The sequence below is a fragment of the Callorhinus ursinus genome, unplaced genomic scaffold (genome assembly GCF_003265705.2).
Source record: "Callorhinus ursinus isolate GAN/ISIS: 27379988/994484 unplaced genomic scaffold, GSC_fseal_2.0 scaffold1, whole genome shotgun sequence".
NCBI classification, from domain to species: domain Eukaryota; kingdom Metazoa; phylum Chordata; class Mammalia; order Carnivora; family Otariidae; genus Callorhinus; species Callorhinus ursinus.
This window is the reverse complement of record NW_027397063.1, coordinates 135,543,344-135,559,841: the sequence shown is the minus strand read 5'-3', so window position 1 is coordinate 135,559,841 and position 16,498 is coordinate 135,543,344. Positions and strand designations below refer to the sequence as shown.

Genomic DNA, 16,498 nt, shown 5'->3' with positions numbered 1-16,498 from the left:
CTTCCATGGGCTTGCTGGAAGAAATTCAATGTTGAGAAAGTTTTAGTCTGAACACCAAATAAATGTTGGGCCTTTCTAATTCACCACCTCCTTTTGCTCACTAGCCCCCTGCCTTTCCCTTCTCCAAGTCGGAATTTTGCAGAGGCAAGAGAGGCTGAAATCGGATAGGGGAACAGGGATTCGCTTGTAGAACTCTGAAATGTCAAGGCGGTACTGAATGAATGGGTAGCGGATCCTGCTCACCGCAGCGGCCCCAAAATAGGTTCCCTGAGCTGGAGGCCTGGAGCAGGCATCATATTTAGCTGAGGGCTTCTGGGGCCAGATCGGACGTGGCGAGGTAGTTACTCCAAAACGCTGGACTCGGAAAGTTACAGGCCGAGGCTCGCTCACCTGCCTTGCCTGGGAGAGCTGCTGGGGGTGTTCTCTGCCTCCTCCCACCCAGTCAAATCACCTACGCTCCCACACACTGTTCCCACCCCTTCCCAGCGAGGTCAACGGAACCCTGGCCGTGGGTCAAGTCGATGGCATGCAGCCAGCCGCACACCAAGTATTAAGAGGGCCTTGGGCTGCAGGAAACTTGCGCTGTAACCTCAGGTTGCAAAGTGAAAGGAGCGCCCGGCGTGTGTCCTCGGCTCTCCCTCTGCAGTGGCGCGCGCCCAGCTCCTGCCGGGCGCACCTGCGGGGCCCCAAGGGGGGCGCTGCCTCAGCAACTGCAGCCGCCGCCTAGACCGAGGGAGCGGCGCGGGGGACAGCCCGGAGTCGGGGAGCAGCGATGAGCAGCCACCCGGACCGCGAGTGCCCGCTGGACGGTAACGACTGGCCTCTGTGCGGCTGCGATTTTAGCCCTTAATCGCTCCGCACGCGGGTTTTTTATCTCGCGGATGCTGGTTGACCTGGGGGAAACGAGGAGGAGGGTTATTTCTCTGTAAGGCGGCTGGGGTGGGTAAGAAGTCCCCGTCGTCATGGATTTTTTTGCATCCCTTTCTGCACCTTTGGGGGTTATTTTTAGAATTAAACAAGTTAACTTCTATGAAGCGCGGAGTGTCGCGCTTGCACCGGAATGGGCATTGTGCAGGTTTGTTAAATGAAATGCATGTCGGGGTGTTACTGCTTGGCGCGCTGCTGCGGGGATCCCCAGGCCCCGTGGACGTGCCTTCCCTGAAAGAAAGCTGATTTTGCTTCTACTTTGGGACAAGCACAGCACCACCCCTCCCACCTCCACCCTGCGACTCTACCAACAGGCGTTAAAAGAGGCTACCTTGATCTTACAGACAGAGTGATGCCCTGAAGTGCTTAGGATGGGAGCCTGCAGGTGGGGGACTGGATGTTAGTTGTTTAAAGAAAGTGTTGAGCAGCAGAATTCCCCCAGACTGATTTTATAACGCGGATGTCATTTAGTTTTGTCATATCATGATTACCAGTTTTAGCGAGGGAGGGTCTTAGATGGCTTTGAACGTGTGATGAAATACTGTGAACCTTGTTTTCGTGAAAACTCACGTATCCATAAACGTTTGGATGTTTGCCAAGGGCTTCACGCTTGACCCCTTACCTGCCCTCGCCTACCCCCGCCTGAGAAGAACCCCTGCTTTGAAAGGTCATTACTATTGCTATTTAGGCTTTTTCACTAACTAGTTAGTTGTTGACCTTTTAGGAGGAGCCCTCCTCCAGGAGTAATTCCTCTTTGCATCAATACCCTTTCAGATTGTATTGAACACGACTTAATGAAGCTGTGTTAAGTCGGAGCTCTCTGGGGGCTTGGGCTCAACAGGTGCCTCAGGTACCCTGGCTTGCGTTCCCTGCGGATCATTTTCCCGGCGGGGAATTTTGCAGAGTAGTTGGCAAGACAAGAACCATTGTACTACAAGAAACATTTTTCGTTTGTTCCTTTTATTGTCCCCCAAAAGTTCCCAGCATAATTGCCCCGGATCCTATTCAAAAAAATTTTTTTTCAAGTTGCATTATTACTGTGTTTCATTATATGGTATTAAAGAAAAAACTAGCTTGGAACTACAGGGGCTTTTTGCAAAACTATTACTTTTGCGTTTCTAGGGTCAGCACACACTGTCATTTAAGACATCTGGCTATTTGAGAACTGATTGAGAAGTATAAAGTAAATTGTTGATTTAAAGAATTCCTTTTTTTTTTTAATTTTTATTTATTTATTTAACAGAGATAGAGAGCACAAGTAGGCAGAGCGGCAGACAGAGGGAGAGGGAGAGGCAGGTTCTGCGTTGAGCAGGGAGCCCGATGCGGGGTTCGATCCCAGGACCTTGGGATCATGACCTGAGCTGAAGGCGGCCGCTTAACCGACTGAGCCACTCAGGCGCCCCAGAATGCCTAATCGTATGGCAGGCTTCTTTATGGGAGGCAAGGGTGAGCAGGACAATTCTGACTACCTGAGCCCTGCACAGTTTTGTTTTTTGTTTTTAATCTGAATTCTTGTTTCAAAACCACACACCCTTTGGAACTCTGATAGGAACTTTAAAAAAGTATCTGTTCTTCCTAAATCAAACATGCATCCTTGTAACTGGACAGGTCTTGTGAAGACTTCAATAGTTGGCCATGTTTGAATAGTGAAGTGCAAAGTTTAACCTTAAATTCTAATTCCAGAGAATACCAGAAGGCTTAGGCTGTGTGTCTGGTCATCCTTGAGCAGGTGATAAGGCGATAACATGTCTGATAACAACTAATGGTGCCAAATGTTGGCTGTGACACCTTAAAAGGTGGGATATAGGATATATATCTGTCAGACTTGAAAATTTCTAAGTATGTATGACCAGATTGAGCAAGGCGACATTTGATGAGTATGTTAAATGATATGCTTGTGTTAAACAAATTCTTGTTGGCTGTCTGTTACAAACGTATACTAGGGAACTTTGTTGCAGATACAGAATTGTTCATGCTTGTATATGGTTTATGATCTTGCCATAGTACATCCAAGAGAAGTTTAGGAAATTGATTACATCAGATGAAATTTTAATTCCATTAAAAATTAAGAGTTCTTTGGACTCAAATATATTTATTTCCCCTTGTGGTTTGAAATAATAACACAAACCCACAAACATTCCACATAAATCAACCTGCAAATTCATTCTTTCTATTTTATTCAGCTTTGATTCTTACTGAAACACTTTTAAAATGGAAGGAAATTCCAAGTTTTAATGGGGGAGGGTTGTAGGTATTTTTTCTCTTGAAAAGGTGACCTTAAAATACTGTTATAAGTCTGGTATATTTTAATGAAATTGAAACTATGATATCCAGGAACAAAGTTTTTCAGTAATTTATTTAGTGCCCTCCTTATGACTCAAAGACAATGACAAAGGATACTAATTTTCCGACATGTTGTCATGTCGAGTACACTCCTTTGTTGCAAATCATGGTTAAGCTAACTTTTGATATCCACTCTGCCCTTAGCTTTCCCTGCTTTGTTATATAAAGATGTTATGACAGTTCGTGGATACCTAACTTGTAAGTGTTCCTTAATTGTTTTGCATATAATACTTGAAGTGCTTTCAAGTGCATGGAAGTTGAGTATCTTTTGTTTATCTTTTGTTTGCAGAGTTAGCTCCAGGAACAAGAACCTTTGTGAACCTTTGTGAAACTTTGTAAAGCAGGGTAGCCCTCCCCTCCCCAAACTCTACCCCTCCCCCTGTCCTTTTTAAAAATCACCATTCTTTGGGAATGGAAGGGTAAATGAGTAACCTTTAATCTGATATATTTATATGCTTTGCAGAAATTATAATGTTGCTTCAACACCATCCCTGGGAACATCACAACATTGTTTTCTTTTTAATTTTTCGTTGTTTCTTCAGTTTTCTAACTGAGAAGTGGGACCTTGGGCCTCTTTTTCCAGCGTCTGCCAACAGCACCACCTTTCTCTTCCAAATGGGGAATTCCTTTTTGGTTCTGAAGGAAATCCTGATCTCATTTTTTTGAGATTTTCCCTCATCAGCACTCTGGTAACCTCACTGAGCGCCCCTGTGACCCCATCACCTCCTCGCTAGTTAGCTTGCCATACTCAGTCTCTAGAAGTCTGAGTCTCTTTTTTTTTTTTTTTTAAAGATTTTATTTATTTATTTGACAGAGAGAGACAGCGAGAGCGGGAACACAAGCAGGGGGAGTGGGAGAGGGAGAAGCAGGCTTCCCGCGGAGCAGGGAGCCTGATGCGGGGCTCGATCCCAGGACCCTGGGATCATGACCTGAGCCGAAGGCAGACGCTTAACGACTGAGCCACCCAGGCGCCCCTAGAAGTCTGAGTCTCTTGACTCGAGGGTGGTACCCTTGTTTCATGGTACTGTGGGAGAATGGATATGGAAATGGGAAAACACCTCAAAGAAAATTATATCACAAAAATAGGATCTTTCCCCACTAAATTTGTTCCTGACCCCCTCATGGATTCTGGCACAGTCCCTTTCTCTCCCTCCCCATTTTCCTTTCACCTTGAGCTTCTGATGATCACTGAGAGACCAGAGCTCCATGGTGATTGGTTCTGTGTTCATTAAACTTCTTTTTGGATTATGAGGGATTGATTATGTAAAACATCTGGCTATTATTTTGTACCCTTGCAAGCACCACACAGGTGAAGAAATATAATATAAATATAATTTTGCTATCATCTTGAGGGCACATATCCTATGTGGTCCCTTCCAACCATAGCCCCTTCCCTCCCCCATAAGTGATTAATACCCTGACTGACTTGGGTAGCAATTACTTTCTTGCATTTTTTTTTTTATATTTGAACCATCTAATTATGCTTTCCTAGACATAGCAATTTAGTGTTATCCATTAAGAAGAAACTGTGATATGTCTTTTAATTTATAGATTTACCCTCCTGTCTTTTTCTATTCTTATAATTTGTCTGTTAAGGAGCCTGGGTTATTTGGCCTATAGAACGCTCCATGATCTGGATTTTGCTGCCTTTGTGTTGACAGTTCAATGTTTCCCTTGAAGATCACCTTCTTTTGAGCTCCTTTATACCACCTCAGCCCTTCCTCCTTCTACGTTCTCTTGGTTAAGTTACATTTCTTAGTTTAATCCTTGACTTCTAGAAAGAACCATGATATCATTTCATCTATTAGGCAATAAAGGATTTTATTGAGCTTCTCATATTGAGCCCTCAATTCTTACATTAATTTCATTAAGCATTATAATAAGTTGTTTGAAAATTGTTGCTCTCATTTACTAATTATTTCAAATATGAGAGAGAATCCTACAAATCTAGAAAAGGATTAAAAATATTTTAAGGAATAATATAGAGATGAAAATTTGCATAGGAGTGCATCAGGATTACTAATTCTTGAAAATCCAGTGATAAGAAATATTTATTTTTTTGACGAATGGTCATCCTGACCAATTTCCATTTGGTTAAGGCAGTGCTGGGGAAGGACAGGGTTTGAACTTTGCCCGTTATAGACCAAAGCTCAGTTTATGACTCCAATAACGGTGAGGCCCCTTTCTGAGCATCAGTTCCCTCTCCAGTACAATTGACTTCTAGAAACAACCATGATAGCAAATAACACTACTAACCTCATGGGTTTTGTGAGAATGTATGTAAAGTACCTGGTACATTGAAGATGAGTATGTCCTGTAGTCCTCCCTCAATAAATATTTACCACATTGAATTATATGGATAAATACACATGGAACTCTATGGGGAGTATGTTTTAAAAGATTTAGTTTAAATAGAACCTCCAAAGCAAATAGCAAATGCATTGTAATACGAGGAAGAAGGAAGGAGACCTTTGACCTCTGTCACTCCTAACAGAGTAATTGAAAAAGGGACGGTGGCCTATTTTTTTTGTGGGGGACAGTGGTTTTTAATAGTCTTCCTACACAGAACTAAAACAGCACACATAGAGAATACAATAGAAAAATATGGCACGGGAGATAGGTTTTTTTTTTTTTTAAGATTTTATTTATTTATTTGACAGAGAGAGACACAGCAAAAGAAGGAACACAAGCAGGGGCAGAGGGAGAGGGCTTCCCGCAGAGCAGGGAGCCTGATGCGGGGGCTCGATCCCAGGACCCTGGGGTCATGACCTAAGCCGAAGGCAGACCCTTAATGACTGAGCCACCCAGGCACCCCACCTTTGCATATTTTTAATTGGATTGTTTGTTTTTTGTTGTTGTAGTATAGTTCTTTATATGTTTTGGATATTAATTCCTTATTTTTGTTTTTGCTACTGATTAAATTATGATGGATTAGCTCAACATTTTTCTGGGTCTGTGCAAGGACAGAGCTTTTCTCTGGCTGATTTAGGGAGCTGTAGTTGGTCTGCTTCCTTTGCAATCACGGCTTTAAGGACCATCCGTTCAATAGAAGTTGCAGATTTGGACACAAAATGAATCACAGAGACCTCCAATGTGGGGCTTTACCTGATACTCGTTTTATGAATAATACAGCACAAAATTCTCATGCAATGGAGTTATTGTAGAGCAGGAATTTTCCTGCTTTAGCTGTGCTTCATTGCAAGTTCCCAGGTGTGGTTTAAATACTTTACTTAAAGGTGTCTAGACTGTGGCTTCTGTGGTAGGGGATGAGTCCCAACAAGTGTTGGTCCCTAGACTCAAGAGGACACCATGGAATGCATCTTTGCTGTTCATTTCCTGCTTCTTATTGGTGGTGGAATGGCTAAATTTTGTAGACTAAGACTTGAAAGCATGTGCATTTGGGTGAGCAAATAGGATATTTAGAGTTGAAGGATTTAGACCAACAGGATACCAACAGGATACCAGCTGTCTATTCTACATCTGGCTGTCTCATTGATAATATCTTTAAAAGGTACACACTTACAGTTTGTATATAAAAAAAACTTTTAAGATTTATAACAGCATCAAAAAGAATACTTACAGATAATCTAACCAGGGAGATAAGAAGTTTCTACACCGAAAACTGCAAACATTACTGAAAGAAATTAACGAAGACACAAATAAATGAAAAGACATCTCATGTTCATTGATTGGAAGATTTAATATGATTACGACGTCTATATCACCTAAAGTGAACTAAGATTCAGTACAATCCTTATCAAAATTCTAAGAGCATTTTCTGCAGAAATAGAACATTTCACCTTAAAATTCATATGGAATCTCAAGGGACACTAAATAGCCAAAACAATTTTGAAAAATAACACACTCGGAGGACTCACACTTCCTGATTTCAAAACATATTGCAAAGCTACAGTAGTTGAAACAGTGTGATACTGGCATAAAGACAGATAAATAGACCAATGGAATAGAATTGAGAGACAAGAGATAAACCCTCATGTATGTGGTCAAATGATTTCCAATGTAAGACCACTCAGTGGGGAAAGGACAGTGTGTTTAACAAATGCTGTTGAGAAAACTGGATATCCACATGTGAAAGAATAAAGTTGGACCCTTATTTTACACAATATACAAAATAACTGAAAAGTGGATTAAAGACCTAAACTATAAAATTCCTAAGAGAAAACATAGGGGAAATCTTCATGACAGTTGATTTGGCAATAGTTTCTTGGGTATGACACAAAAAGCATAGGAGACAAAATCAAAAATAGACACCTGAGACTTCATCAATCCAGAGAGCTTTTGTGTATCAAAGGACACAACCAACAGAATGAAAAAGCAACCTGTGAAGTGAGAGAAAATATTTGCAAATCATATATCTGATAAGGAGTTAATATCCAGACTATATAAAGAACTCCTATACTCAATTACAAAAAAATCAAATAACCCGATTAAAAATTAGGCAAAAGACTTGAGCAAATATTTCTTCAAAGATGATATGCAAATGACTCAACAGTATATGAAAAAGTGCTCAACATCATTGATCCTCACACTCACTAGGATGACTACTACTAAAAAACAAACAGAAAATAAGAAGTGTTGAAGAAGATGTGGAGAAATTGGAACTCTTGTAGATGATTGGTGGGCTTGTGAAATGGTGCAACTGCTATGAAAAACAGCATAGAGGTTTCCTCAAAAAATTAAAAATAGGGGGCACCTGGGTGGCTCAGTGGTTAAGCATCTGACTCTTGATTTCAGCTCAGGTCTATCAGGGTCGTGAGGTCAAGCCCCACATTGGGCTCCATACTGGGCATGAAGCCTACTTAAAAAAAAAAAAATAGAACTACTGTATTATCCAAAAATCCCACTTCTGGATAAGTATCCAAAAGAACTGAAAACAGGTCTTGAAAAGATATTTGCACATCCATGTTCATAGCAGCACTATTCACAGTAGCCAAGAGGTAGAAGCAGCCCCCAAATGTCCATCATTGGATGAGTAGATAAACAAAATGTGGTTTATATATACAATGGATGTATTATTCGGCCTTAAAAAGGATAGAAATCCCATCACATGCTACCCCATGGATGAACCTAAATGAAATAAGCCAGACACCAAATTGTATGATCAAATATTGTACGATCCACTTAAATGAGGTAACTAAAGCAATCAAATTCATAGAAATCAACGTGGTTACCAGGGGGTGAGAGAATAATGGAAAAGGGAAAGTATTTAGTGATTATAGAGTTTCAGTTTGACAAGATGAAAAAGTCCTGGAGATCTGTTTCACAACAATGTGAATATACTTCAACATAGCGAACTCTACACTTAAAAATAGTTAAAATGATAAATTTTGTCTTGTGTTTTTTTACCACAATAAAAAAAGAATAGCTAATTTAAAAATAAGCAAAACAGGCTTTTAGGAATAGAATAATTTATAAAATAATTGTAAAACCTACTTGCCTCACTCAACAAGTTTAACCCTTTTTTGTGTATCTTGGCATTGCCATTGTTAGCACTGAATAATACAACATTTCTAGGAGTTGAGATGTATCCAGCTGTTTGTCCCTTCATTGAATGATGGGCAGATTGCTGTTTTTGAATTCTTGTAGCTTCTTTTATACTGTTTCTGTCTCCATCATGGTCTCCCATGAGTGTCAGCTGTTATGGTTTTCTTCTCATAAATCCTAATAATATCTTTAGTCACCACTTGCCACATTTCCTCCAATTTATTGCTCTTAACAAGCTTGGTTACTGTCTCATATTCTTGGTTTTCTAGCCCACAAAGGGTTGGAATTGTACCTGATGTAAGGTAGATTGCCTCTGAATGAAATGTGAATAGGTCTATGTAAGTAGAGTGTACAGGTATCTGTTACACTAACATTGTTCTATTTATTTATTTTGCATTCTTGTGTATTTTTATGTACGTTCTGGATATTTGATGTTGCCAGAGAAGAAGCTTCCATAGAGAGTGTATGCCAGTGAAAAAAGATTTTTATGTAAACACATGCATGCGTAATTACAGTTCATGCTCACGATTTAAAGAAACTGATAACATTCTATTGCTGGAGAGACATCCATGTAAACAGATTTGGCAAGTAAGTCCCAGTTTAAAGGAAAATTATAGCTTTCTACTCACTGAACTGTACTGGGAGTATGATTGATCCCTAACCCTTATGGAGAGGACAATGCCTGCACGTGCTCTCCTTGCTTGCTCTGTTTCTACTGCTCTCGTCGGCAGTGCCACTAAGAGGTCCATAGCACAGCCTACAGGAGGCTGAGCAACTGTGCTCACTCTTTTATGCTGCACATGAGTTTTTAAGAGCTTTATTGAGGCATGATTTACATTTCTTAAAATGCACCTGTTTGAATGTGCAATTCAATTTTTAGCAAATTTACAGAGTGGTGCAACTCTCAGCACAATCCAATTTTAGAGCATTTCATGCGCATGATATTTCAAAAAATATATTACCATGCTTTTTTCCTGCTATGTCTGAGTATGTGCTCTTCTCTGCAAAAAGCTATCTGCTTAAGAGGAATGATGATCCTTACAGGTAGACTGCAAAGAGAAAGATAATTACTAGTTAGATTCCAGTGGTCAAAATAAGAATTTCAAAGGAAAACAATAGTTTTCACAAGTCAGGCTATCACCTTGAGATAGGGCTCTCTAAATTCTTGTATTTCCCCTTTAATATGACCTACTAGGCCTAGAAGATAAAATCATGGAGTTTGTTCATAGTACAGAGAAGATAACCTTTGTGCACCTTTAAAGCTAGGATGAAAAGGGGAATATTTAATGTAAGAAAAGTCAATGAAAAATCTCCATCCCTGGGGGCGCCTGGGTGGCTCAGTTGGTTAAGTGGCTGCCTTCGGCTCAGGTCATAATCCCAGGGTCCTGGGATCGAGCCCCGCATCGGGCTCCCTGCTCAGCGGGGAGCCTGCTTCTCCCTCTCCCTCTGCCTGCCTCTCTGCCTACTTGTTCTCTCTCTGTATCTCTCTGCCAAATAAATAAATAAATAAAATCTTTAAAAAAAAAACTCCATTCCTGTCATGAGGTGATAATGGGGAGGGAAAAAGAGATTGAAGCAAGGGAGGCAAGTGTTGAAAGACATGGTATCTATTTCTCATTACTTGGGATCAAAGCCCATGGGCAGGGAGGGGCATAGATCATTTATATGGTAGGTTTATCAAAACATTGAAGGCAAGAATGGAGATCTTTACCAGCTTCTCTTGAAGGAGGCCACCTTGCAATCTCTTCAAAGCAAAAGGGATGGCTCACTGAAGTTGGATGAGGAGGGAGAAGCTGGATTTAGCCTTTTAAGGTGTGGAGGTGGCTCTTTCTCAGGAAGGTGGTTGGATCAAGTACCTTTGATCCTCCTAAGGGTCCGTCTCTGATGAAGACGAAGGCAGGAATCATGGGGTGGACCTGCTCAATTAGGGAGGTGATGAAGGATGTGGCATAAGCCCGGAGGGTCTATACCATTGTCAACAGCCCAGGTGAGGTCATCATGGAACACCCTTAGTATCTGACCAAGGTGAGGGAGAAGAGACCGTGAATATGCCTCAGCCATGATGGCTAGGTGGGAAAGGATGTAGAAAGTGAGATTGCCCCGAGACAAAGGTGCCAATGGACGCTATGCTGATCCAAGGACCCTACCACTCTGCCCACCATCTTGAAGTTGAGTCACTTGCTTTTCTGCCCACGTACCTCGAAGCCATCAAGAAGAGTATTAGGAGAAGGGGAAATGGACATTTAGGAGATCAAGAATTTTTACCCAGTAAAACTGAACATTGTCTAAAGAGACTGTTTAATTTATTATATTTGACCAAACTTTAACCAGATTGCACTAAGTAAGGTAAATTTTGTTACTCTTTCCAGCAATGGGGCCTCATGGGGATGACAAGATTAATTAGAGACCAAAATAAAAATACTTACATTTTCTCGGTATACCTGTGTGTCATAAAGGTAGTGATGCCACAGACAAGCTTGAAACAAATGAAAGTGGCTGCTTCAGCCACTGCCATTGACACCCGGCAGTGTCTTTGGAGAGTGCAGTTGCCACGGGTACATATGCACAAACCTGGGCCTCAGGTCTGCTGATGAAGCTCCCATGGTAAGTGAGGCTTAGCAGAAAAGTTACCTGTTTTTTAAAGAGGGAAAAGTAATGGGTATCAAATGTCAGTCAAGTCACATTGTAATTTGAAGCTAAAGTATTACTGCATTCATTCATACCTACAATCTCTTATAGGCAAAATAGTATAGAGAGGTTTTTGCCATAAAACAACTTTGCTGTGCCTGAAGTAGTCCTCAGGGCCCTAAAGACCATCTTCTTCATCATTTCCTCCCATGAACCACCACCATGGCGGTCCTGAAACATTTTAGGAATTCACAGTAGTGCAGAGCATTGAAGAGGATCTCTTTTAGAAATGCTGGGATGTGATCTGTGTTCATTACATGAATAGGATTTTAAATGAAAAATGGCTTTAGCCCTAGAATCTTTGACAGGTAGAGTGACAAGGTATCTTGTAGAGCATCATTTAACTGACAGCATCATTTAACCAGAGTAAAGTACTACTTGAAATCACAGAACTATGTAGGGCTAGAGTTGGGCCTAGAACTCCCCATCCCAAATTCCACAATGTTCTTTCTGTGCATATTGTCAGAGCAGATAATTAGAAGTAAGAAATCATCACTGTAAGATACTGTTAAATCAGAGTTAAATTTTACGTTTGTTTCCACCTGCATCTGAGGTGCAGTGCCAAGAATTTCAGCACTCAGGAGCTTTTTAATGGGAAATACTACAGAGCAACTATCTAAGTTACTTGATGTCAGCAAGCCATTGCTAAATATTAAAATCTGTGTTCGTGATTTAGCTGCAGCATTGACAAATTTTAAATTTCCACAGTCCAATTTTGGCCTATTAAATATATTGCTAAGTCCTCCTTTTGTTTGAGTTTCTTGCTGATAAGACTATTCCCAATTCAGCACTCTGGATGTTGTGTTGTTTGATCTCCTAATGTTCTGCATCGACTTTCAAAATCAATAGAGACTTAATTGATATTTTATGACGTATCTTATCCATTCTTTCAAATGCTATGCAGGCCGAAAAATACATCCAGGGAACATATTTTCTTCATATGCATTTTCATCATGGTATATTCTGTTATGCCATCAGCTCAGTTTTATTTCAGTACCTAATTTGTGTGAAGCAGAGATAGAGGAGAGAGAAAATCTATGAAAAATTGAATTTCCTAATACTTGTCCATGGTCTTATTTTTCAAGTTGATGGCACAACAAAAGAGAATTTCAGAAAGTAATTGTGGAACATACATATGATAACAGTTTTGCCCAAAAGTGTTCAATACAATATGTCAGTTTAGCAGTTAATTGTTCCTTTATTGTTTCCCATGTGCTCTTCCAGTCTCCCCGGTGAGAGAGGCAGTATGGTTTAGTGAAAAGAGAAGAGACACTGCAATCAATCATAGTTTGCATATCCGCTCTGCTATTTACTATACCAGCTATGTGACCTCCACAAAGTTAATTAACTTCTCTGATCCTCATTTTCATATTTGTAGAATTGGGAATGATACTCGTTGCGTCAGATGTCATAAAGAGTTGCATAAAAACATATAGGTGTCTAGTACAGTGTCTGTCTGGGCTACAGGCATTCAAAAAATGGTAATCACTTGTTTTGATTTGAGTTTTCCAGAAGCCGACCTTAAGTCAAGGATTACAGTGTAAGTAATTACTTACACTCTAAGCAAGGTATCACTGTGGGTAATTGAAGCTTAATTCTGCTAGAGAACTCTGGGTGTTAGTGAAGAATACACACCTCAGAGTTATCCCATATTAAAAACAAAAGAGCTGGATATTTATACATTAATTTCTATCAGTGATTGGTTGAAGGATGCTGAGATAATGAGTATTAATTTTTCAGAATTTCAGACTTGCCATGTAAGTGGGCAGAGCAGGTTTTACCAAAATAGACAGGCTGAAGGCAAAGAGATGAAGATGATTGACTTGGAAATCAGATGGCTTGAGCACAAATACACACGTGAAGAACTGTTCTTCTCCATTTTTGTCAACTACTATTACATTTCCTTATTGAAGGACTTTTGTTGTCCTAACTCCTTATCCTGTGGTGTGCCAAAACCACTTCGTACCAGCTCACAAGAGTGTTAAATATTTAGAAATGTTGTAAGCCAATTATGAAACTGTTAGTATCTTGAAATTAGCCCATTGGGAGTTTTTACACCATAAAAATAGACAAGTGCTACCAATCAGAAACCAGCTTACTAGCACACCAACCTCTTCTCCCAGTAGATGCAGAATAGGATTTACATGCATAGGCTCAGGAATCAGAGAGACCAGAGTTCAAATCTGAGCTCTGACACCTTTTGGCTGTGTAGCTATGGGAAAGTTACCTAACTTCTGTGGGCCTCAGCGTCCTCATCTGTAAAATGGGTATGTATATAAATTGTACAGCTGTGGTGAAGGTGAAATGCAATAACATATTGTATGTAAAGAGTACTCTGGAGTAAGGTACTTATTATAGAAATTAAACCTTATATAATTGTGGGAGAGGCTGAGGAAGGAAAATTCCATAAAGAGGAATTGGAGACAGAGAAAAGTTACTAACTAGCCCTCTTGAAGCTCTGGCAAGAATGGGCCAGTTGTAGATTATAGAAGAATCTGGAAATGCAGGCAGGTACAGGTGCCAAAGTGTGACCATGAGCAGAGATGGAGAAAGAAAGCCATTTCTCTGTGTAGCTTTCATCTCTGAGAATCAAGAACCATACATTCAGATGAGAGAAGAGATAAGGACAAGCCAATATGTGCTGGCACGTCTGCAAATACTCATCACTGCATTTGATATCAAAGACTGACAGAGAGGCTGGGCCACTGCTTCACTTCTGTCTGAGTGCAGATCCAAGAGTCACAGAGAATAACAGATTAGGAAATCATCCCAGAGGGTAGAAGCAGACCCCATTCAATATGTGTAATATGGGGGCGCCTGGGTGGCTCAGTCGTTAAGCGTCTGCCTTCAGCTCAGGTCATGATCCCAGGGTCCTGGGATCGAGCCCCGCATCGGGCTCCCTGCTCCGTGGGAAGCCTGCTTCTCCCTCTCCCACTCCCACTGCTGTGTTCCCTCTCTCACTGTGTCTCTCTCTCTCTCTCTCAAATAAATGAACCTTAAAAAAAAAAAAATATGTGTAATATGTCCTTGGCTAGATTTCAGAACTGCTATGGACCAGTGACTGGCCCAGTGCCTTCTGTTCTTTCCTGGGAGTATCTATGGCAATAATCTTGTCCTTCTCACTATTTTATATTGAGTGTGGTTTCTGATAACTTTGTTTTTAGTTTACAGGTCCCTGATAGTAGAGCAGCTGCAACTGAACAGCCTTGTATGCTTATAGACCTGATACAAATCATGTGATCCTGGACTACAAGTCTGTTTCTATAACAGGATGAGATTGGGGGGGGGCGGTTGGGGATGGGAATAAACATATTTTGTGGGTAGAAGGAGTATGAATAAGTTTTGGTAAGAGGGTGGACTCTAGTAGATTAGAAAAAATGGCTTCAGAGTCCTTTATTCCTTCCTAGTATGCATACCACTTTGCAATGCGACATTACCTTCTGTCTTCAAGAGGTGGGCTTTTTAAAAAAGTGTCTTTGAATTCAATTGTTCTTGTGACTTGCTTTGATCAACAGAGTATGGCAGAGGTGATGTTATGTGACATACAATCCAAGGCCTCAAGAGGCTTTGCAACTGTTACCTTCATTGTCTTCAAACCTGCTGTCACCTTGTGAGGAAGAATCAGTCTAATCTCTTTGAAAATGAAACCCTATGTGGAGAGCGAGGTCTAGCTATTCCAGTCTTTCCAGATGAGCTCAGCTCCCAGCCAATGCACAGGCTGATGCAGTTGTGTGCGTGAGCCCAGGAAATACAAGCAGAATCCCCCAGGCATACCACAGAATCATGAGAAACCATGTATCATTGTTGTTTTAAACTACTACGTTTTGGGGTCATTTGTTACACAACTGTAGCTAACTGATACATCCTCCCAATAAATAATTTTTATGCTTAACTTAACCAGAGTGAGTTTTAGTTGTGTGTATGTTCCCAGGGTTGCTGTGTGGGATAAAAATATACTATTATTTGTAAAGGACTTACCAAAAACCTGGCACATTGTAAGTGCTAGATAAATGCTAGCTACTATTATATGAGTATTATATGAATACAATCATATAAGTTCCAGATGCTTATGAAGGATGAAGTACGGACAGCTCTTAGAGGCTCCGGTAGACCAATAGAAGGGGGTACATTACCATCAATCTGTGTGCCACTAAATCCCAGTTTTCTCAAATTCAAAATGAAGACATTTGCTAAATTATCTGTGATTGTCAAGCTCTAAGATCCCATGTTCCTACACAAAATTGGCCCCAAACCAACCTTGGCCCATATTCTAGATGGATCCAAACTCATGCCTCAGTGGGTCTCAGCTGTGGACTAACCCATGCCAATGCTTTTATGATCTGTTATGCAGCGTTCTGTGAGTACTTCATTTATCAACATCAGAGTAGCAGTGAGATGTGTGGGTATCCTCCAGAGCAACCACTTTGACCATAGATTAGGGATACCATCTCTAATGTAGTTTATGTGACTATGTTGGCTCCCTGGTAGGTTAAAGTTTTTAGAATATTTGCTCTGATTTTATATGGGATTGAGGCTGATTCTGTGTAGCATAAAGGTTGAGAAGAAAGATGCTGGTGGCAGCCTCACCTTCTTTCATACTTCACTGAGCAGTTCATCTCTGTCCTTAAATTTGCATAGTCCACTTAGCAGTGCATTTGCCCTGCAAGTGACCAAGTCCTCCCTCCATAGAAGGCAGTTTAGGCCATCTATTTTTATTTTAAGATGCTTCTTGGAAGAGGTCTTACTGCCATTCTAAGCAACTTCTCAGTATATTCCTTTTAATCACATGTAATAGACTCCATAAGAGAGTTTTGATAAGTAAGATTTCTGGCATTTGGGGTTGGCCTCAGGTGAATGTCACAACATGTGTGTTGAGGTGGTAAGGAGCTGAGTTATTTCCTCTAGTCATCTAGAAAATGATCTGCCAAAGGCCTAGGCTAGGAGGCAGAACCCTGGGCACAAATGAGCTTCATATTAGAGTTAATCAACAGATCATGCAAATGAGGCACCCATTTATAGCATTTATTTAAATTTT

The 16,498-nt window shown here is 40.7% G+C and overlaps 1 protein-coding gene across 1 annotated transcript in view; it reads left to right on the top strand.

Moving 5' to 3' along the window:
- The first annotated feature begins 564 nt into the window (after positions 1-564).
- The window catches only part of GADL1 (glutamate decarboxylase like 1), a 165,576-nt gene continuing 149,642 nt past the window's right edge, over positions 565-16,498 (top strand). Inside the window, exon 1 of the mRNA XM_025870637.2 lies at positions 565-809. Within this exon, the coding sequence (XP_025726422.2) occupies positions 773-809 (37 nt within the window). The 5' untranslated portion in view covers positions 565-772. The remainder of the gene's footprint in view (positions 810-16,498) is intronic.